Genomic DNA, 24290 nt, shown 5'->3' on the forward strand with positions numbered 1-24290 from the left:
GTACTCCCTCTAACCAGTTCTACAGGTAAAGTGCACCTGAGTAGAGGCCTCTGAAGAACTCACATGCTCAAGGTTCACTCCATGTTTGTTCATCAGGATTTAAGATGCTCTTGCTGCAAATCCACCCCCTAGTTAAAGTCAGTAAAATTTTATGGTGAGCTGATCTTTTCATAGGGTTCATGCTGATGAGATTTTTTTTTCTAAAATCTCTTCTTAGTTCACACCTCCCCTTCAATCAACCAAATGCCAAAAAAGAAGCCTTCACCAGGTCAGAGAGAAACACCTGCCCTCCTTTCCCAAGAGAAGATTGGAAATGTTCCAAATGTGGAACTGCTATCAATTTACTGACAATCTGTTAAGTAGCACTAAAAGCAGGAGACTTTTGGTGATGGCGCAGGCCAGAAATGCAATAAACTCAACTGAACCTGACATTTAAAAATAGCTCAATATTATGAGAGGTTTTGCTCTAAAGTCTCTAAGGATGAGTGTCATTTAAGAATGAATATTCTTATTTGATAAGAAGAAAACTGAGCACATCTTATCCTCTAATAATAAGAATAAAAAATTTGAACATCTTCAAATAACATAAAGGTCACAATTAACCCAGCTACTTATGGCTGACAGTCTACAAGTGCACACTGATTACTTGTCTCTGATTTATTACCATTTAATGGAAAATGCTAATAATATTAAGTGTTTATACTCACATGCAGTTAAAATTTATCCCAGCTTTGGGTGTTATGTGATAGAAATGTGGTTTATGTTATACCAATAATAGTTATATATAGTCCTTTTTTACATCTCTATGTAAATAGAAGGCTTAATAATTACCCAGCTATATCTTTTACTACAAAGACAATCCCTTTGGTTTTGAATCATTTGAATTACTGAACAACATGAATCAAATGATTTATAAATTACCAAACTACCACACTGCATTATCCTAAATTATGCTGTTGTACAATTTAAAATTTCCCCCAAAAAACAAAGTATTTTAAAAAAACCTAATCCATCATGATATAGTACAAAAATTTTGAGGGGGATAGAGGCATTTTTTGAATTTTAATACATTAAAAAACAGGTTTCCACTCTTTTTCTTTAGCCCAAATTAAACTCTTTTTGCATTCTTCATTATTGCTATTCTGGGCCTTTCTCCAGCCTTCAAGTTCTCTACTGTAACCCCTCTTGTTATCCCTACTATCCCCCTTCCTCATCCTCAGGTGAGCACATCCCCTATGTCATAAAGAAAATGAGGACTGGTCACCAGGCATTTTTATGTTTCCTTCTTACCGTATCTAGAGCATTCTTCCATTCCCCTGAGTCAGAAGAGATGTGTCTCCCCATTAACCCTGTCTCCTCTTCAAGTTCCTCTTCTCTCTCTCTCAATCCCTCTGAGAGCAAATTTCTCTTAAAACTATACTTAAGACACTTGGACATCACCAGCCTTGTGCTGATAGGACGGATCCACGGAGTCAGCTGGGCCCATGACCTGCTTCTCTGCTTCTCCATGTGTGGTTTCCATTTTCAGGGTCACCTCGGGTTCAAGGTGGCTCCTGGAGCTCCAGCCATCACAGCCACATTACAGGCAGAGGAAGGAGAAAAGGGCATAGAGGGCTGCCTGTTAAGGAGCCTTCCTGAAAGTCCCACGTTTCTGCTTACCTAGCCAGAACTCAGTGACATGGCCAGGGAGCAGCAGGGAGTCTGGAAAATGTAGTTTTTCAAAGAAAACACAGTGATGTTTCCAAGAACCACAGTTCCTAGAGTTTTGTCACCAAGTGCAGAATGAATACTGGGAGGCAACTAGAGGTCTCTATTTTCGTTGACTCATGGAGGAAGAATGAGGTGGGGATAGGAGAAGATCCTTATTAGTCAGGATCCAGGCCAAAAAAAAAAAAAGATGGCGGACTCCACAAGGCCTTACTGAATGAACGTGGCTGTGTATGCAGGGTTACAGGGACAAAGAGGGAAGGGCAGTACCCAGGGTCTAGCAGCAGTGGGTGCCATCACTGATCCTGGGCCTAAAGGAGCAGGGGTGGAGGAAACAGTGAGAGCTGGGACCATGCAGGAGGCCTCCCCCAGGAGCTGTCACCACAGAACCTCCTGTCTGGGACGAAATTAGGTCTAAATTGAGGCTCTCTTTCATGACTGCTTTTTTTTTTACCAGCTCCTCCTCCTCTGTCCATTTCTCCCTAGCCAAGCTTCCCAAGCTTCATGCCTATTTCTGTGGATGATGTTATCCACCACCAGGACTTCCTCTTACACATTTACTATACTATTACTTCCTCTTACACATGTACTATACTACAGTGATTCTTCTAAGCTCTGAATCTAATTTCTAAATGCCTATCAGCCCTAACTGGCATGCTCCAGGGGGATCTCAAATTTAGTATGTGCCCAAACAAAGCTCTTGGTCACCTCATCCCACTCCTCCTCTATCTCCATCAAAGCTTTGGCCAACTAACCACCTCTCGAGCTAGGAACTTTGAAGCCAGTCTCAGGTTCCTTCCCACTACCCACATTGGCCACTGTGTCCAATCACTCTGATCTTGTCCACATCTCTAGAACGCCCCTGCAACCCGCCCCTCCTATAACACACTGCCTTAGTTCACCATTTTGTCTAGAGGGTTTGTCTCTCCGGCATGAGTCTCTCTCTTCTGCCCATCTTCCACACAGCTACTGGAAACCTCTTCTTAAATTAAATAAAATCTCAACAGTTTCTGGTTTTAAAATCCCTACCTTTGTTCTTGGTAGGGATTTTACCAAGGTAGCTGCAGAACAGACTCATTAAGATCCCGGTCTCAGAAATCGGACTGCCTTAGTGTGACTCCCAGCTCTAGCACTTCTAGGTTTTTTACATTTGCAAGTTATTTGACCTCTCTGTGGCTCTAGAACCTAACGCTTCTTAGGGGTTCTGTGAAGATTAAATGAATCATTGTCTGTAAAATGCTTAAAATATTGCCTGCTACATAGTACATTTTCAATAAATGTTAAGTGTTTTGATTACCAAACTGTTCAGTCCAAATTCCCTAGCGTGGCATAAACATCCTTCCGGCTGGGCCTAACCAAATTTCCCCAACCTTCTTTGTAACATCAACCTCCTTGCTATTCAGGGAACGTTCCCTGCCCTTTCATGACTTTATATGAAAATATCACCAGCATTTTCATTTCTTTCTCCAACCTCATATTTTTGCTGCAATGGTTCTCTCTATAATCTGATTTAGCAATGTCTAAATATTTAATTTCTTAAATTTATAACTATGTAAGAGTATTAGTCTAAAATCATGAAGTTTATAATACATAATTCTAATAGACTGATTTTGAATTTGATCGCCTATGAATATTCAAAAAGTTCCTTCAAATAGAACAGTGGGTCACGTAGTACAGCTTGGGTTTGGGCATGCATTCAATGAAATGGCAGGAACAGCAGAACCACAGATAAACTCAGATCTAATGGTGCTGGCTTAATGTATATAAACAATATCTAACATCACCGTGAGCCCTCAGCTCCAAAATCAAAGGTCACCATATCATGAAAAAAAAAAAAAAACTTCCAAGTTAAGTGCTCAAGCCAATGAAACATTAAACAAGGGCACCTGCATTTTCGCAGCAAATAATTCCAGTGGGGATTTCACGTTGCTGTGGATACAAAGGGAGGAACAGCTCAAAGATACTTGTAAAGCAGGGAGGGATTAGGGTATCCAGGGAAATAAGTAAAAGGTATTGTGTTTCATTCCATGCTTCAGGAGGACAGCTACAAAATTAGGTCTAAACATCCTTATCCTTCAAATAAAGAGGGTCACATTGCCAATTTATTGTGAACATGATAAAAGAAACATAAAACTTTTAATGGCGCTTACCCTTCTGGGCAGTAGATACATGTCAGCCCGCTAGGCGATCGCTAGTTATTTTCTAGCTGATTTTGTGTGTGTGCGTCTGCAGGGTGCAGGCATAGCAAAGGCAACCAAAGCAAGTGATTTAATTAACTGCTTTAATTAATGCTGTTATTTGAACAAATAGGTAATGTAGAGAAAAAATTATTACCCCACATCGATCTAAATGTTTCAATTTAATTTACTAAAACCTCTGCTTTCTGAATGGTTCAAAACAGTGACAAAAATATTTGCCAAATGAAAATAAATCCTAGCTCATGATAGATATGTCACCTATCTACATATTCTACTAGTTAAAAAATAACTCAGATTTAATTCAGTCTTAACAACAACAACACATGCCATAAAATACTATAGATGGAGTTTAAAAGTTGGGAGCTCTGTGAACTTCCAATATTAGAGGCAAAACAAATCCTCACAAAATATTTATTGTAAGTACACAGCAGATTAAGAGAATCTACCAGTTTTTCCCTGAAAAAACTTAACTTTCTTTAGCAATATTTTTTTCTGTGTAAATCATAAGAGACTTTTGGACAAGGTCCTGAGCCATTAATTTAATTTTTTAATTTTTAAAAAACTTTTTATTTTGGAGGATTTTAAATATACATGAGGTGAAAGAAGCTTAGCAATTACTAACATTGTGCTGCTTTTAAAATACTCACCAACACTGTTTGTTGTGGTTGGAGTAAACGCCACACATTGTATTATTTCATCATAAATTCTCTAACATGCAAGAACCTAACAATAAAATAAATTTAAGAAAACGGGAAAAGTGCAGGAGTTTGTTAAATATTTAAAAGGATTTCAGGGGCACATTAACCAAATGCAGTATTTGGACCTGGTTTGCATCCTTATCCAAACCAACTAACTGTAAAAGAACAATTTTAAGACCACTGGGAAAACTGAACACGGACTGGTATCAGATGATATTAAGGAGTTATGGGGTGTTTGTTTGAGTGTGTTAATAGTACTCAATCCATTTTTGTTGTTAGTAAAATTAAACGGCAGCTGCATCCATGGCCACAAAGTTGTTGGTCATGACACACTCTGACCTCCAGGGGGAGACCGAAGAGAGAGATCTATAGAGGAGGCATGGGATGGAGGATTCTGAGCACATCCAGAAGGGAGTGGGCAGTTCCTGGGGTAAGACAGAGCTTAAAACTTCTCTCCCTGACCCTACTTCTCTCTTGAGTGCCATCTTGCCCGGCTCCACCTTGGGTGGTGGGTCAGAGCTCCCTGGTGCTGGAGCTCCTGTAGGAATCAGGATGGGACCTGGAGAAATGGGGCAAGGAGCAAGTCTCGTAAGGTACCCTGAGTCTGGGTGTGACTCAACACTGGACCCGGCACTAAGGTAGAAGTGTCTGCCTGGAGGGCCCTGGGTGCTCTCTGGAGTCCTCAGGGACCTGGCAGGGGAGAGGCGCAGTGGCCAGGATAAGGGGCTAGGCAGACGTTCAGGATCTCAGATAAAACACTTATGTATCACAAAATAAACACATAAATCCTCACTGAAAAAATGAAAATGCATGCCATTCTTGAAATGTCAATTGAAAAGATAAGAATAAAATTTGAGAGTTCTGGCAAAACAGATTAAAATGAAATTGAGTTTTCCTTTATAATCTAGGGGAAATGATTAATGATGTTTTTATCTATGTCTATGAAGTAAAACCATTATACATTTACATTTTAAGCATATGTTTATATATACTGAACACATACCAGATGTAAATACCAAGATGGCAGCTATCAAAAGACAAGCAAGAAAGCCCTTGCACATGAGAGATGGCAAAATACAAGACACAAATCAATTTGTTCCTTAAGGATGGAATCATGGAGGGTTATGGGAATTCAAACTCGAGTGGGATCACTTCTGGTGGGGGAGGATAAAGAAGAGCTTTATGTTTTGGGCAGAAGCTGGCTATTAGCAAGGCTTTATTAACACCACATGGGCAGGTTTCTTCTTGGGCCTTCCTTCTTAATGGTGACAGTTTAAGCATGAGACTTCGTGAAATGCTTTCTGCTAGGTCCAGTTTAGCATGCTAATACTATGAATGTGGGTTCAACTATATAATGTTAATAATAACTTAAAAATTAGGCCCTGCAAGCCCCAAAGTAATGATGTGACTTAGAAGTTATATGATTTGCTAGGAATTAGAAAATGTGGTTTGGAAAACAAACCCATAAATACAAGTTAGTTAGAATGAGCAATTACGGGGGAAATAGGTTTCCTTATAGATGAGACTGCCAATTTTGAGCAAATGTCTACATAAATGGCTCCTAAACCCACCTGCATGTTGGAATTACCTGGGGATTCTATTAAAAATATTGTACATATTCCTGAAACCCACCCCAGGCCAGGAACAGGGTCCCAGGAAACTATTTGTACAACCTTCCCCATCCCTATCCAAGTGGCTGTGATGTACAGAATTGTAGAGCCTGGAACTTTTGCAATCTGTTGCATATAGAAACAGTTACTTAATATTAACCCTAAAATCTCAAGGTGATTCACAACATTTTCCTCCACCACAAGGTCTTAAAATAAAATGGAGAATTCAAATCTTTTTTTTCAGGTCCCAATGTCTTACTATACTGGTAGTGTTGGATTATCTGTTTGAAAGGCATTATCTTCAGAGAAGTACACTTAGCAAGAAACCTGGTCTCCAGAAGCCATCTGCTCCATAGATGGCTTTGCCTACTCTGGGTCTCACACAGAGGCTCACGGTCCTCCCACTCCCCAGCAACGAAGACCACCTGTCACCTCTACTGGAGGGCCCTCATGCCTGTGTTTTCAGGCAGGGCTCTTTCTGAGCTTCCCTTCCAAATTTCTACCCAACATCAAATGCTATAAGTCGGGGGCAGTTTGATATGTCCTTATTCCTTCAGTCCTCTTGTACATCATTTTATGTGCACCAAGATAAAAGAATTCAAATGCATGGGCGTTACGGCCCTAATCCTCCCTCTGCAGGGAGGAAAGTCAGTGACTGGCGGATGCAGAGCTGACGAAGTGGGAGAGGGTGTGCAGCTAAAGGTGTACGATGCCTTTTGCTTTTTTGGGAGTGAGGCTGCCCATGAAAAAAGTGGGGATGGGAGGATGGGGCAGGAAGGGCAAAGACCACATTGGCCTATTGGCCTAGTGGCATTGACTGAGTGAGTCCCTGCAGGTCTCGTGAAGACACACATTGCTGGGCCCGATTCCCGGAGTTTCTGATGCAGGAGGTCTGGGTGGGGCCTGAAAATCTGCGTTTCCAACAGTTCCCAAGTTTTGTCCATGCTGGCGGGCCAGGGATGGCACTTTGAGAGGCTCTATTCAAGGAGGAGAAAACTGAGAGGCTCCTGAGCGTTTGGGAGTCTCAAGAAAGGAGGGTAGAGTTTAATGTAAGTTTCTATGAAGGAAGTGTATGATCCCATTAAGTATCTGAGAGACATGTGTCTCTTAGGAGGATGTTCTGCAGACTCCAGGCAATGTCTCACCAGGAGTCAGATGCAGCTGCGGGTTGGAAACACCTCTGGCTCAGTCCTCAGGGAAGAGGGCGTCCTCCAAATGGAGGACACTCCAGCTCCCCAGTCACTTCCCGCCTTTGAAAGTCAATGCAGGTTTCCATGGGGGTCTAGACATGCAAATTTACTTACTGGGGAGGTGTCTGTCTAACAAGTGTCAGCACTAGGCCTTTGGACAGATGCTTGACATTTGCTACCTGACTGAATGCTCAGGCGGGTGTGTGAGGAGGGAATTCTGGATGCCTTCCCTGCAGCACAGGTGAGGAGACTGAAGTTCTGGGTAATAGAATCATTCTCCTGGGCCCTCTCCACTCTTTGCTTCTGACTTCCTTGACCTGCCACCTCCCCTGCGGGGCTGGGAAAGCAGAGCCTGGCCCTACCCCCAGGTTTCGGATTCAGTCCCTGGAGAGCGGGGCCTGAGTATCCCCACCTCCAACAGCTTCCCAGGTAATGCTGACGGTGCTGGGCCACAGACCATGTTTTGAAAACTACTGATTCTAACCTTAACTTCATCCCAAAGTAGAAATAAAGTATATGCCAAGACAAGGTCCCTAAATGCCATCTCTTTTCCAGCAAAACTTTCTGGTAGTACACCTGCATCCTCTTTAGAACTGCAAGAAACCCACAAAATCCTCTCCACACGGCCTTCTTAGCTAATCCGGCTTCTTCTCCATCATCGTCTCTGCCCAAGTTTCAGTAAAAGGCAACTTCAAGAATATTAACAAGGAAGAACCGAACAAACTAAGCAAACTAAGGGACTGTAAGGGCACTCCAGAGACAGTGTTGAGGCCCACTCACCTCACCCTGGCCCCAGAGACAGTGTTGAGGCCCACTCACCTCACCCTGGCCCACCTGCTCACCTGCAAAGGGTCTCCTGTCTGCCTGTCTCTGCCCAAGGCCCTTCTCTGACCTCAGTTGTCCACAGTGGGGACCCACCAACAAGGGTGTCTTTTGGCTTTGTGGCTGTCCTCACTTCTCTATCACATGGCCCTGCTCTCAGGCAGTTCCCTAGGATCACTCCCAAATCAACTACCTGTATCCAAATGCTTTGTTTTCAGTTTGGTTTGAAAGAATGCAAAGCAAGACAGGTACCAATGTCATTATTCGAAAATCATCCAATAACAAATGATGAAGACTGAGGAGGCGGGTGTACGACTCAGATCCAGGTACATGGTTTGTGCTGTGTGTGATCATGAAAAATGCATTTCCTACTTACCCTTAATGCCAAAGAATCACAAAGCACCCACAAAAAAAGGACAATAAGCTGACCTTCCTCCATCGAAAAGGCCTAAGGTTGCTCAAAGTGGATTGCTTTGCTTTTGTTCTGGGAGTCTCTAATGTGGGTATGAGGATATAAGTTACACTGAAACAAGCAGGGGTGGATAATTTCAGTAAATGGAGGTGCTTTCATTTAACATTAATTATATTTAAATATTGGAGTCAAATAGGAAACCCCATTGTGATTAGTGACACCAGGGTGAGTTCTGGATCATTATTCTCTGATGGCAGAATGTCAAGTCTTGCTGCCTGGGGAGAATGAGACTCTTGAGCCTGACACATAAAGCTCCTTCCACCATCCCCTTTGCTCTGGCCACCAGACCAGCCTCTGCACCAGACCTGATGTCCTGTATGCCCCGTGGATGTCCATCTCCCATACGCCCCCCCGTGGATGTCCATGCTGCCTGCTGCCTGGGCACATTGGAAGGCGGCCCTGCACATGCCCTGGGCCTCACTCCCATGCCGTTTTTGCACAGGGCAATTGCGAGGTGCACACGTGCAGAGACCGACAGGACAGGCAGTCACAGTCACAAACCTGTCCATTGCGGTTGAGCTCTGAGATCAGCAAGGAAGCACTGACTATTTAATTAGTCACCTAATTAGTGACAGGCCACACTGAAGGTTTCAGATGTCCTCAGACAAATGTAAAGATAAAAAGCCTAATTAAGCCGCCAGCGCTAGGCTGGCTGCTGCCAGAGCCCACAGCTGTGCCGGATATTGTGCGGAACTGCACGACCCGATAACAGGAGTGGTGATCATTGCCACAATTGCAGCTTTAAAAACATGCCCTGCTTGGTCCAAGCTATTCTTAGTCACCTCGACACATTCAACTCGATGAGGGGATCAATGTCTAGGCTGAAAGTCTGAAGTTGCATCTTTTGCTGGGATGATTTGGTTGGTTTTCAAGAAAACTCTTCTCAGTGGTGGAAGTGGAAGACAAGGGGAACCCGGGCTTTCCAGTGCCCACCAACCAGTGCTTCCTGCGAATCATGCAAAAGGTCTAGTCACACGGAGGGTCGCGGGAACACCGGCTGGGCTGCTTTCAGTCATTGTCATCCATGACTCCTGTAAGCATTTTTCTAGTGCCATTACAGGCTCTTCAAAAGATTCTTTACATTGGGATTGAATTAGGAAAGAGTTAAAAATAATGGATTAAAATGGAACTTCCCCATAATTAGGAGTAAATACTATAAAACACTGAAGCATAGAGACTCATGTGCTGAAACAGAAGAGGAGAGCAACTGCCTCAGCTCCATGAACGCAGGCCCAGGAGACAGTCAAGGTGCTGTTCTGCATAATTCTGGGGAAAAAGCCTGTTTGGGACACTGTCTGGGGAAGGGCCTGAGGTTCTGCATTTCTGACGAACTCACAGGTGATGTCAACGCTGCTGGTCCACGCGCCACACCAGGAGTGAAAGGATGCAGAGAGGTGCATACACCTGGTTCCGGCTCCTCCTCCTCTTCTTTTTTTTTTCTTCTATTTTGCTACAGCATTTATATATTTTTAAAAAAAGATTCTGGAGTATCTTTGTGGAAACCTGAAATAGTCAAAGCACTGCATTTGAGGAGTTCAGTGATGCTAGACTCGGTGGGAGTTCACTTTATAGTGAGTTCACTTTACAGATCTCACCCTCATAGGGTTTGTGGAGTTTCTATCGTGGTGGTGCCTTTGGGCTGGCAGGACCTGGGAGCCCCTGCTGGGACTCTCCTTTGGCACAGATGAGGACAGTACCTCCCTCAGAGCCACAGCACTGCTTGGCAGCAGAGGTGGGCTAACGGCTGCAGCCAAGTTCTTTCTCTTTCTCCAGTGCTTGGAGGTTTTAAAGAGTCTTCATAACGGAAGTGCTGAGAAGGAGAATGCACATGTGACATCTGTAGTGTCCGAGCCAGGAACTTTCAGTCCCAAAGAACAGGGCGGCCAAATGAACACAACCCACCAATCACAAGAACAGTCATTGAAAAGTAATCCAAGTCTATCACTTACATGTCTTGGGCATTATGAAGAACACACATAATCTCACAGTGAATGTCTTAAGATCTGTCTTTTCCCCTCCAATTCACAGCCCTCTACCCCATAGTACAAGCCGGCATTTTCTTCCTCTATGCCCTGCAATGCAAGAGAACCACCCCATTGCCCTCGCCTTGCCCTGCCCAGCTCCTGATCCTTGCCACAAACGCGCATGCTCCTGTGCTGGCCGGGCAGGTGACAGGAAAGAAGGCTGAGTCCTTTCCTCCTGGGCTCCCCTCAGAGGCCAAGTGCACAAGACAAGGGGGAAGGGAACCAATGAGCTGAGCCCACCCCATCCTGAATGACTCTATGCCCCTGCCCATCTCCACCCCTGGAGGCCTCCCACAGGGCTGAGGGAGACTGTAGAAGCCTCTGAGGGCCGTTGGCTCCTAGGCTCTGCTGGGGATCACCAGGGCCAACAACAGGAAGGCACGGAGGACAGCAGGGGAAGTAAAAGACTGGGATGCTGGAGTGTGTCCCCAGGAAAACGCCTGCTACGCATGTCTCCCAGTGCTGGAGGGCCTAAGAGGCTTCCCCTAGGAAGGACAAGATGCAGGACTCAGGCCTGACAACCACAGACAAGGAGATGTGTCTGTGCAGATTAACTGCACACAGCTAGCAGATAAAATAGCATACTTTAAAAACAAGTCAGAACACCAGCGCAGTATTCCCTCATCACATGGAGCTTACATCCTAGGGTATATTAGGCAGTGAGTTTGCGTAAAGCACTTCAGCTCTCCCAGTAGCACCTCAGCACTTGGGGAAGAAAGGATAGAAATTTACACAAACTGCTTTTGGTGTCCTTTGAAGAGAAGACCAAATGTATTTTATAATTTCTTGCATGGAAATAATACAAGGAGAAAGTTGTGTTTGTTTTGTCATCAGATGACAGAATTACCAGATTTTCTGAAGAAAGAGGTTACTGTCCTGAGCCCCAAGTGGATTTTCTAGGAACCATGGTGCCCCTGCTGAGTCTGACAATGCAGCTCAAGACTACAAGAAGGCAGCCGGGTGCAGTGGCCCCTGCCTGTAATCCTAGCACTTTGGGAGGCTGAGGTGGGTGGGTCACTTGAGGCCAGGAGCTCGAGACCACCCTGGCCAACATGGTGAAACCCAATCTCTACTGAAAATACAAAAATTAGCCGGGCATGGTGGCTTGCACCTGTAATCCCAGCTACTTGGGAGGCTGAGGCAAGAGAATCGCTTGAACCTGGCGGGAGGCAGAGGTTGTAGTGAGCCGAAATTGCTCCACTACACTCCAGCCTGGGCAACAGAGTGAGACTCTCTCCAAACAAAAACAAAAACAAACAAAAAAAGACTACAAGGAGGCTGATTTTCCTAAATTTTGCTTCCAAAATGTAGATTCAATCCTCATTGGTGGTCAGTGTTGGGTGAAAGCTGTATTTCTTCATTTCAGCTCAAATCATGTACAAAATTAAATTCAAATGGCAGTTAAACTGGGAAAGTAAAATAAGCAGTAGGTTACCATGGTGATTGCTAACTTAAGATAATTAGAGAAAAATAATAAGAAAACTATTTCCTCTCTTAAGGATTAGAGATCCGTAAACTGATACCAGTCTATTTTTAGTGTACATAATCTGTGTAATGATGATAGAGAATTATGAGTATTTTAGAATGCTTTAAAAAGCTCTATTTGATTGGGAAATTTAATCAACCCAATACTTACATCAAAATTTATACTTGTCTTTATTAAATCTAAGTTGACTCCACAAAAAGAAAATTACTTGTATATGTCTCAATGTAATCATTTAAATAAAACATTATGACTAAGTAGATAGCTAAATTAAGATTTAAGACCTGTTTATGATAACTTCTTAACTGCTATAATTTCACAGCTCCACCTTGATAATTCATCATTCAAAAATGGTTGCATAAAACTTGCTGTTCGAAAGTTTTCAAGGCAGAGACCCATCAGAATAAGTAAAGCACTCAGACTACAACGTGGCATGCCCTGGGAATGGAATATTCCTAGGTGCTTCTCATCATTTCATGCTTGCAGTGAAATATTGCTGCAGACTGACCACATTATTTAAAGCACATGAACTCTGTTAGTAACTTCAATAATGACACATAATTTATTTCTAGTTACCTAAGGGTATGTTCTGGAGAACTGAACAAACTGGCTAGAAAGGGAAAAAAATCAATTCTTTTTTTATCTGGTTAATGTGATGTTAAATGAGCAAAATAACCACTTGGGATTAGCCCGTCTCCATGTTAACCAGGCACATACACCTTTTGAGGGTCACTTCCTCCATTCATTTTCTTACCCAGCCCCTCACAAGGCCCCACCAGTCTTGAGCTAAGAACTCTGCTGGCCCAGAAGAGTGACAGTGGGCTGCATTTTCCTATCTCCTGCTTACCTCTCAGCACCTGTACTTTTGAATGGTAGCTAAAGTTTTTCACGTGATCCTGAACAAAAGATTTGGATAAACTGGACTCTTAATCCAGGGTTCTGTGGTTCCCAAAGTCAGGGTTTTAAAACATCTATGAGACTTTTTAAAAAATAAATGAAGACAGCAAGTTTGACAGAAGCTAGGCAGTACACTGAGGGCTCCATGTTAGGTGCTGATGATGCTAGGCCATGATCCCAAGTTCTCAGACCCTAACCCAGGGTGTTTTCTATTAAAGAGGTGCTCAATTCAGTGAGCAGATGGAGAGACAGACTGGGGATGCTGCAAATCCCTGAGCATCACGCATCAGAAAAATGGGCTCTGAAAGGAAACTTTGTTGTGCTTTGAGGGGGATGAGAAAACAGCATCAGAAGAGATGCACAGGCCTCCATATTCCCTGAAGGGTTTTACCTGTTCCATGGGATCCAAAATTCAAGGGCTGAAGAAAGGTCCTGGCCCACATGCCATTTCTGAAACTGTAATGTATGAAGTCAAAACTCATTCCCAAACCCACCTGATTATGTGGAGCGCCTATTAACATTCAGATTCCTAGACCCTTCCCCAGGAGTCCAGGTTCTGCAAGTTGGGTGCAGGATCTTAGAATCTACATCTTTAACAAATGCTGCAGGTGGTTCTTATGATCTTGCCAGTAAGGAAAACATTCCTTTAGAAAAGGGGTCAGTAGGTTGTTTCTGGGAAGGGTGAGACAGTACATATTTCAGGCACTGAAGGCCATATGGTCTCTGTTGCAACTACTCAGCAGAGGAGTCTGCCATCTAATCTGCTATTGTAGCACAAAAATGGCCACAGACAACACATAAATGAGTGTGGCTGTGTTCCAATAAAGCTTTATTTACAAAAGCACTTGGCAAGCCAGACCTGGCCTCAGGGCTATAGTTTGCTGACCCCTGATGTAGAATATTCTTTCACTGATTCATTCATCCACATAGGCAGGGTGTGTGGAGTACCGAACAATCTCAGGTCTGTTCTCTGAGGGTGTCCTCTTCAGATGTAGGAAGATAATTTTTATTATTTAAAAACCAATCAATCAATAGAGTAAAATAACTCACCAAAATACCAATGTCTCTAGGAAGGAAATTCCAACACTGGATGCACCGACCACAATGATCTTGGCATTGACAGTTATTTTAGGTTCCAATGTTAGTTTTCTGTTTGTATGGTTTAAAGCATAACTCATCTGGAAAAAAAATACAAAGACAAAGAAGGAATCAAAGAAAATGTAGCAGTGTTCATACCCCTAAATTACCAAGTATGTAGAGTTATTTAACCAGGACATTACCACCAAAATAAACCTAGTAGTGCCCATGTACAGCCACAGTGAAATGCATGGGAAGATATTTTTAAGAAATTAATGTATGAATATGTGAATATGCCTGATATCTCAGCTAGGTCACATCAGAATGCCTGGTTTTCAAGATTTTGTCTTAATGCTGACAGATGTCTCATACAGAGCAGAGACCCTCAATGATTAGAGACCACCAGTAAATGATACTACAAGGAGACGGGCAAGCTACTCCCTGAGAATCTGTAGTTCCATGAGAGGTCCTAAGTGTTTTCTTCTGTCCACAGTTTCCCTGAAACCTTGAGTAACAAATTATAATAGTTGGGTACTTGAAGATAAGTTTTAGCTCATGTTCAATTCTGTGTCCCTCACATTACTTAATGCAGTATCTTCTGGACAGCAGATGCTCAATAATATTTGTAAAATGAAACATTTATTAAATGGCAAAAATGTGTTAAATAATTAGGGTTGTTCAACCTTTCAGATACTTCAGAGTCAGGGAGGCCTCTTAGAATCACAGAAAGTAACTGGTGATCATGTTAATGTCCATGTTTACAAAAATTGCCTGAATTAGTCATTGATTTGATTTACTTCCCTGCAGAAGCTGCAAGGGGTACATTAAATGTGCAAAGTAAAGTTTTACAAAGAAGTGATAGAGCATTCTTGGAAGAACATTGGGATCTGTGCCAAAAGATCTTGGTTCTATTTTTAATCCATTGATTCAACACACATTTTTTGTTTAGTGCTTACTATGGTGTCTGGACAGTAACAAGAATTACAGCTGACTTCTCATTGGAAACAATGGTGATCAGAAGTCAATGGAAAGATATTCTTATCACCTCATCCCATGCTGTTAACTACATCAGCATTAACTTCATCCTCTAGGTCAGAAATCTCCACATTCTGATAGGTCAAACCTGCTTTGGATTTTCTTAAAATCCTGGGATACCAGGAGTTAGAAGTCTGACAGAATAATGGTAAAGTCTTATTTGGGTTCCCACCCACTTTCCAGTACTGTAGGGGCATGGATGTGGCCATATGCTTTGCCATTTAAAGGTAACATCTCAGATCTAGAGCATAAATCCCATTTCTCTGTCTCTAGATAGCCTAGCAACATGGAGGAAGGAAAATGGCTTCAGCCAAACAATATATTGATAGAAATTTAAAACAAATGTGGGAGATTTCAGACTCCATAATTAACATTGCTTTGCCTCTCAACATCACTTCCACCCAACAACTCCCACCTTTAATTTGGCACAACAGAGATTTTGGAAGATATTGGGCTCACTCCCATTTTCAAGAGGGACTCGGATCCACATAAAAACCAAGTCATATACTCCCACTCTCTTTCCTCAGTGATTGGGTCAGAACACACATGTGACCTAAGTTAACCTAATCAGAGTGAAGCCCAGGACTTCTGCATGATAGTTGAGGAAGAGAAGCCTTCTTGTTTTCTGGATGGCATGTGGTGTAAATGTGAAGCCTGAAATGGCTATGGTCATCATGCCAAGAGGGAAACCATCCTGTGTTGAAGCCCCAAGAGAATCACAGAGAAACAGAACAGGCATTCTTTTCAAACCCTGCCTGAAATCCATACTACCTTTGGACTCTTCAGTTATATAAGCAATACATATCAGTGAGCTATTGCCACAATAGTGCTGGGAAACAAACCACTTCAAAATGCATTGGCTTAAAACAACTGTCACTTATTCTGGCTCATGCAATTCTGGGTCAGCTGGAAGTTGGCTGATCTAGGTTGGACTCAGCTGGGTCTGGCTCCAACCTGCAGATTCCAAACCTGCCTCACATTTCTCTGATGCAAGGGAGCCAGAGCTTGTTCTTCTCACGGCAATGGCAGAAATACAAGAAAGGTAAGTGAAAATAGGAATACTTTTTAAATCTGGCCAAAGCAAGTCATGTAGCTGAGCCTAACATCCATGAGTTAGGGAAATACGCTCACATTTAGAGGGAGGAACCTCAAAATTACACAGCAAAGGACACAGCCCAGGGAGGGATGAAGGCCGGGAAGAACAACACAGCCCACTGCACTTCTTTGATTGTTTAGGCCAGTTTGTTTTTTACATGCTACTGAAAACTTCCTAGATTGATATACTTTCTAAATGAAAATAATGAATATACCATTTGGGTGAAAAAGTGCATGTTCTTCAAATAAATGTCAGTTCTGATTTGCTCTATGAGAATTTCCCGGGACAGATCCATGAGGAATTGTGTGAGAAATCTAGTTCCTACTGGTTCACCCGGGTGCCAGTGTATACTGTACTCTGCTTAATTTCCAAGACAGGCAGGCTGACAGCAAATAAACTTTAGCCAGCCTTACGTTGGGTGGTCTAGAGCAAGGAAGGTGGGAAGCATATGTGTTGTAATGATGGCATCTAATCGCAGGTCTAGTTAACAGATTTAAAATGCAAGCATCTTGACAGAGGTCAGAAGCCAAGATTCTTTTCAAAAGGAGATATGTTCAGACATTCCCCTCTGTGTTGGAAGTGTAAGCTAACATTGAAACATGGGCAGTAATGAAATTCTCCGGTGAAGAATTATACCTCATTTATGAAACAGCTCCTGTATCAGTGATACAAAGGCAGGCTGGGGAATAGAACAGAATGGCTTTTGTTTCCTACACAATAGCTGTAACACCAACAGCTGCCGGGCCTCACACATCACCTTTCTAACTGCTAAGTACACAAAGTGGCCTCCGGTGTCAAGAGCCAGCAACCAGTACCAATGATGGTGGGTGTCTCAGGAGAGCGACCAGGCATCACAATGATTCATAGTCAACCCAATTTTGTGCCCAGGTTTTAATTAAAAACATACCCATCACCAGGTATGATGAAGTCTTCTGACCTGAAAAAATCATGTTTTTCTTTTACTAGTATAGATAGTTTTTAAATGTCTTGAAAAAAAAAATTCTTCCCGGCCTGGAAACCCCCTTTAGTGACAACTATAAATGAAGACGGCTTCTGCTGCTTTATGAAGGGTTTATTTTGCACAGAAGCAGGAAACACAGGTTATTTTTTAATGAAAGTAGAATATTTCCTTCCTTTATGTTCCTTCAAACTATGAGTTTTCATGGGAAAGAAAAACAGACATGCAAGACCCTATGAGTCAAGCCAGCTTTTCCTTTTCTCCCTCTGAACATCTGCCAAAAAGTGTCCCATGCATTGGAGATTCTGTTTTGGGTCTGATTTCCTTCATAGGAAGTAAAAATAAAAGCCCTAGCTCTTGGCTCACATTTTATAGACAGAAATTAAATGATCCTCATAATGGAAAATTATTTCAAAGATTAAATAGGGCAAATTGTAACCTATCTACCTACCTACCATACCAGGAATAATATGGATGGGAAATCCAATTCTTACCTCCATATTCTTTCCAGACATTTCTATTTTTCTAATGGCATTAGGTTAGCATTTTAGACAAATAGATGATTTTTTTTGAAGTGGAATTTCGCTGTTATTGCCCAGGCTGGAGTGCAATGGCACCATCTCGGCTCACTGCAACCTCCACCTCCCGGGTTCAAGTGATTCTCGACAAAGGGATGATTTTAAGTGTAGAGATCAACAAGTAACCCAGCAAGATAAAACAAACCATACATCATGGTGTATAAGCTAACCTTTTAAGCTAAAAAAGAAATTCATTAAAGTTGATGTCAACTCTCATAATGACTTTAAAATACAAACCATAGATTCCATTGCTTAGGTAGGAAAGGAAGGAATGATAATATTTGATACCCCTGTTAGGAAATTCTAGAGTTGAGCTTGGGGGTTGGGGGGCCGGGAGGAATGTGGAAGATTTGGAGGTCAGATGGGAGGGGAGACAGGCTGAGATGGGAAAACAGGGAATAGAAATGAGCAAATGTTTATGTTTTAACCTCTTTATCTATAATTCCCTATGAGCTTCTGAAACAGAAGACTGTACATGTGAGTAGCTGAGTCACTACTGAAGGAGTTTGTGGTTGCTTTTATCCATTTATTTGGTTGCCTGCCACCCTGCAACTAGACTATTAACTTCTAGAGGTCAGGAACTAGGTCTCTGTTTTGAGCATTTGCCTTATTTTAGCTGAACAATTTCTGCCATGCATTTTGGGGCATGTGGTAAGTGGTAGAACAGGCACATCAACCTCATGTTTCGTGGACCCTTTGGAAAGGGTGTTGACATAATTTCTGGATTCCAAATTATTTTAGTTGCTTCATTTCCGTTTGCTTAAATGGCCAAATGAATAATCTGGATGTAATAACTACTTAGGATTAAATTTGATCTTTTTAGTAAAAATGATGTTGATGTGCACACCCAGATGAGTTTATGTCATGATTCACATACATTTGTCAAGATAACTTAAATAAATAATTTTGAGTTTTATGCACACTTGTTAACTGTTCTGTGTATATAGAAAAAAAATGGTCAAAATATAATTTCATTGGATATACATAGACCCGAGTTCCATGTTTCCGCAAGTGGTTTGGTTTCTCTTCTGCACTTAGAATGAGTTAGAATGACTATAAAAGCATTACTGAAACTCAATTTCAATGTTAGATTCAAAATCGGGAGTTATTAAAACAACAAATAGGCTGAAACACTAGAAAGCGACAACAATAAATACAAATGATCCTACATAATACATACAAGGTTCATACTAAAATGGATCATGATGCTATCTATGGTGAATTTTTTCTTATCATAGCATTTCTTTTGGAGGTTACGTTCCACCTTTGGGATCATTAACCTGGGTGTCATTAGCTTGGTGGTAAGGTTTGGGCTTGTTTTCTTAACTTTGCCACTGGTTGAAATTCTGAGCCTCTTTTTCCTAAATACCAGTTTCCTCGGGTGTAAAATGGAAGTAAATTACATGAACCTCTGCTTTCCTCAGCAGGCAAACATGGGAACCAGTCTTTTAAAAACGTCTACAAATACTTTGAGCTTTTCAGGCAAAGATGTTACACAAGGTAAAATTGCAGATCCTCTCTCCCATCTGCAATATGAAAGGCAAATCTTTGAAAAACACATTTGAAAAGGGCAAAACAATGAGCTTAATTTTCAGCTCACACCCATGTGTATATATATCTTTTCTTACAGAAAGCTTCCAAAGACTTCAAAGGGAGCTCTGTCCATACAAGGAAATGAAAGCTGGAAAGATTCAAACCCATTAGGAATAAAATTTCTGAAGTCCATAATAAGCCTACTTTTGCTTTATAAATGTAATCTTTCTTATGCTTCTCTATCTCTCTTTTCTCCTTGAGAAACTCTCTGTTTTCCCAATTTGAGCAAAACAAATTATGACAGATTTGCAGTGGTACAAATATTAGTTTAGGGCTCAAAGTTCAAGTTGACCTCTTTGAGGCAAAGTATTGCAATATTACAAATAAATAAAGAGTAGGGGGGTATAGACATTTTAAATAGAACCGATCAGTTGGAGTCTCTTCAACAGGCATAAAATGCAACTTCAAAGAGACTTTCTACTAAAATAATTAAAAAGTTTCAAAAGTATGATACGAATACCAACACCTCTGTCCCACAGAGCGTAAGTCTGTTGAGGTCATGCTGTGGTTTTGAGACTTGCTTTATGAAGGATTCACTTAACTTTCCTCTTGGTTGGGGGTACTGGGAAGCTCAGAACAATTTAGTAGCTCCAGCACTTTAGAAAAAATGTTCTGTCTGTGGTATCCACTGAGGGTAATGGTGATTCTAGGACACTGGCTTTTTTCTTAACACTGGATAGAGCATACTCAAAATCAGGTAGCAGAGGTCAAAGAGTGGGCCATGGTGGTCTCTATGATTCAATAAGTAAATTTCTTTAAATAGCATTTTTCTTATATTTCTCTTATCAACTCCATCTGTCTCAATCCCTCATATACCCATATTCCCTATTTGAGCATTATCATTAATTTGCACATTTCTAAAAGTTAAAATTATAGCCACCCTATGACATTCACTTATGGCCATTCTTAAACATTTATATTAGAAAAATGATTTGGAAGCTAAGTTGAGGGACTTTACTGGATTTCATCAATTCTAGCGTGCACATTTTTTTAATGCTGGTGTTCCTGAAATCAGCCTTCCAGTCAACAGCATTTCAACAGTAGCAGTCAGCCAGACAGTAGCAGTGACATAGTTGTCCTTACCTGTGCATGGGTGCTTGGCCATGGCTGTTCATCGTCATCACTTCAAGAGAGTCATGTGCATTATATGCACAATATGTGTTGAGTTTAAGTGCTTCTAACAATGTCTTCAAAAAGATTACACCATGATTTGGCATTGAAATGGATACTTATTGTTGTGTTCCCATAAAGGCCCAGAAACTGAGCAGCAAGGTACAAATTTGATATTAGTGAAGCAAATACTAGTGATTGGAGGAATGGATGTAATTCCATGTTTTCTTGCAATGCAACAATTGAGTGCTTTTCAGGAGCAAATAAAAGATGACAAGGAGATGAAGCTGTGTTACATTTTGTTACTGAGACACATGCAAAAAAATGTTTCCACATCACCCAGCAAATAATGCAATTGAAGGGCACGTAAATTGCCTCCCCTCTCTGAATAGATGAAAGAAATTTCAAAGCACTAAGACTTATATGACTGATTCATATGCTGTTCAGGACTCTCATTTAGACATTGTGTTACAATTTAATTGGCTGCATTTTTTTTTCTTAATACTACCTAAAATAAAGGTACATCTTATAATTGATAGCAACTTAGATTTGATGAATTAGGTGGTTAATTCACTTGTTTCCAATTAAATAATAGCCCCCAAACAAGTAGCTCATATGATCATTAAAATATGGTTGCCTTTGTGCAATACACAAACATCAGCAAGGCAGATCCACTGTTGGCTTTTCAGAGACACTGAAATTCATTAATCCTTAATATAAGGCACATTAGCACATGAACCAAGATAACCTCAAATGGCTCCATGCCTCTCCTTTGCCACCTTGAGTAAAGTGTTCAGAAATGTCCTCTGGGTTTCTGCAACATCCTACTCAAATCCTGTCTGGTCTGTGTTAGCTAGCTGGCACTCCAGGTATCAGTCTCAATACAGGGTCAGCCATAAACTGGAGAAATGACTTCTCTGGGGGTGAACACACAAGGAAAGGCAGGAATAAAGTAAATCCATGGCAGAAAAATGGTTTACAGAACCAATAACCTGACTTGCATTGTTCTACAAGTTATAATTAGTACTACCTTACAGATGTATCTCTTTAACAAACTACTTAACATCCTGCTACCTAATCATTCTCAAGCTCTATATCCCCATGAAAGAACTACTTGTACTGGAATAAAATGAGGACATGAGCTGAAAGGTTTGGGAAACACATTCAAAAGTGATGGAAGGCATTCTTCCTATTAAATAGTACCCTTCTGAAATGATGGATAGTTATTAGAGAACAAAAATTGTCTTCCATGTATTAAACTTAAACCACATTAAAAGAAAACACAACTTATTTCTTCTACATTCTCTCAGAACACTTGTGATGCCAAATGTGTGAGTTTTTCCCACACTGACCAATTCTCTGACACCAGCAGTGTGTCTGTTCTATGATTCAATTCCATCCTGACACTGTCTATCTAGGCTTAGTCCCACAAGGCTGCTCCCTGTACCCCCACTTCACATGCCAATCGCAAGTCCATGTTGCCACCTGTACTGACGGGCTGGCTATCAACTGGAGGTTCCCATGACCCCTGCTTAGGTTATGATAATTTGCTAGGATGGCTCACAGAACTTGGAGAAACAGTTTGCTAACTGTATTACTGGCCATTATAAAAGAGTTGGGCTCAGGAACAGCCAGCTGCACAGGGCATGGCAGGGGGAAAAGCACAGAGCCTCCATGTGCTTTCCAGATGTGTCACCCTCCCAGCACCTCTGGTGTTTACCACCTCAGAAGTTCTCCTAACCACTTTGGTTAGGGTTTTATGGAGGCTTCATTGTGTAGGCATGGTTGATGAAATCACTGGCCACTGGTGGTTGAACTCAACCTCCAGCTCCTCTCCTCTCCCTGGAGGTTGGCAGGTAGGCCTGAAAGTTCCAACCCTCTAATGACATGGTTGGTTCTCCTGGCAACCAGCCCCCTTCCTTAGGTACTTTCCAAAAATCATCTTGTCAATATACAGACTCATGTGTTGTTGAAAGGAGCTTGTAATCAATAACAAAAGATGCTCCTCTCACCTTTATTGCACCAGAGTTTTGTCAGGGGTGGGGAACGAAAACAAAATATTGGAACAAAAGATGTTCCTGTTGCTTTTATCATTTAGGAAGTTACAAGTGTTTCAGGAGCTCTGACCAGGAGCTGGCGACAGAGACCAAATGTATATTTATTTTATCACAATATCATAGCATATATATACATATATATGTTTATAATACAGAGTTTGATTATGAATGTCTTAATAATGAGTTAAGAAATCAGAGAAATATATGAACTAATCTGTGGTAAATGTATTCTAAGATTTTTGTGAAATGAAAAACAGTTACATTGTTGGTTGTTTTCCCATCCTAAAAACAGTAAGGGGAAGGTTTATAGAGAATGTATGAGGCATCAACTAAGTACTATTTGCTTAAAGGAAAGAGAATTTCAGGTCATTTTTCTCTTTCCAATCCATATCATAAAGGGTGGGACATATGATATATCAGAGATGTGTGAACAGTTGTTATTTAGCCATAGACTGGAAGTAGGCTGGAATCTGCCCTTATTCCTATAGAAACAACTTAAACTATATAGCAAAGAGTTACTATGCCAAAGAGTCATTTCTCCAACTAGAAAAGCAACTCTGGAAAAAAATTTGGGGGATAAAATCAATATTCTAGAGTCAAAGAACAAAATTTCAACAAATTGAGTTTCACAGATCTGATTGACTTTTATTAGCAATTCATGAACTGGGCAGCATTCAGCCTACAAAACAGAAAGGAGCTCTGATGAGCTAGACAGAGTGGGTAAGCTTTATCAGTAGTAAAGAAGTGAAGGAACACAGGAACAATGAACAAGTAGTGGATTGTTCATTTCAGTATTACTTTCCTTAGAGAGATGTAAGCAAAATCTTGCTGGCTTAATGGGATTTGAATATCACCTCTCTTGTGATTTCTCAGCTATTTCAAGCAAATAACTTAGTTTCGGATTGGTAAAGTGGAACTTTAGCACAAGTGACTCCATTTTGGACCCACTATCTTTAACACTAGCAACAAGGACAGTCTAACTTGTTAGTGGGGAAGGCAACTGAATGTGTGAAGCAATTCTGAGGGCATTGAGATAACCTATTCAGTATCCTGATGTCTGAAATTCTACCACCAAAACTTTAACAGAGCTTAATTCAACAATTTCAATTTGACAGATACATACCAAGCATCTACCAGATGCCAACAATTGGTCTAAATGCTGAGGTGTGAATGAGGCATGGTTCTTGTCTTTAAGGAATTCTCATTAGGCTGGGGGACAGACAAGTAAACAAATAAAATGCAGCACATGTGACAAGGGTAGTGTATCAGGAAGCTATTGTTGTATAACAAACCAAGCCAAAATGCAGTGGGTTAAAAGAGTACATATTCATGTGGCTCATGGTTCTGTAGGTCAGTAGTTTAGGCTATGCTCACCTAGGAAGTTTTTCTGGACTCAGCAGGTGTATTAGTCCGTTTTCATGCTGCTGATAAAGACATACCCGAGACTGGGCAACTTAGAAAAGAAAGAGGTTTAATTGGACTTACAGTTCCATGTGGCTGGGGAAGGTCTCACAATCATGGCAGAGGGTAAAAGGCACTTCTTACATGGCGGTGGCAAGACAAAATGAGGAAGAAGCAAAAGTAGAAACCCCTGATAAGCTCATCAGATCTCGTGAGACTTATTCATTATCATGAGAATAGCACAGGAAAGACCAGCCCCCATGATTCAGTGACCTCTCCTTGGG

The 24290-nt window shown here is 41.4% G+C and overlaps 1 protein-coding gene across 1 annotated transcript in view; it reads right to left on the reverse strand.

The window, feature by feature from the left end:
- The window catches only part of CFAP61 (cilia and flagella associated protein 61), a 308416-nt gene that overhangs the window by 113200 nt on the left and 170926 nt on the right, over positions 1 to 24290 (reverse strand). Inside the window, exon 18 of the mRNA XM_033185470.1 lies at positions 14152 to 14279. Within this exon, the coding sequence (XP_033041361.1) occupies positions 14152 to 14279 (128 nt within the window). The remainder of the gene's footprint in view (positions 1 to 14151; positions 14280 to 24290) is intronic.

This window comes from Trachypithecus francoisi, unplaced genomic scaffold (assembly GCF_009764315.1).
Source record: "Trachypithecus francoisi isolate TF-2019V2 unplaced genomic scaffold, Tfra_2.0 Lachesis_group21, whole genome shotgun sequence".
In the NCBI taxonomy this organism is placed as follows: domain Eukaryota; kingdom Metazoa; phylum Chordata; class Mammalia; order Primates; family Cercopithecidae; genus Trachypithecus; species Trachypithecus francoisi.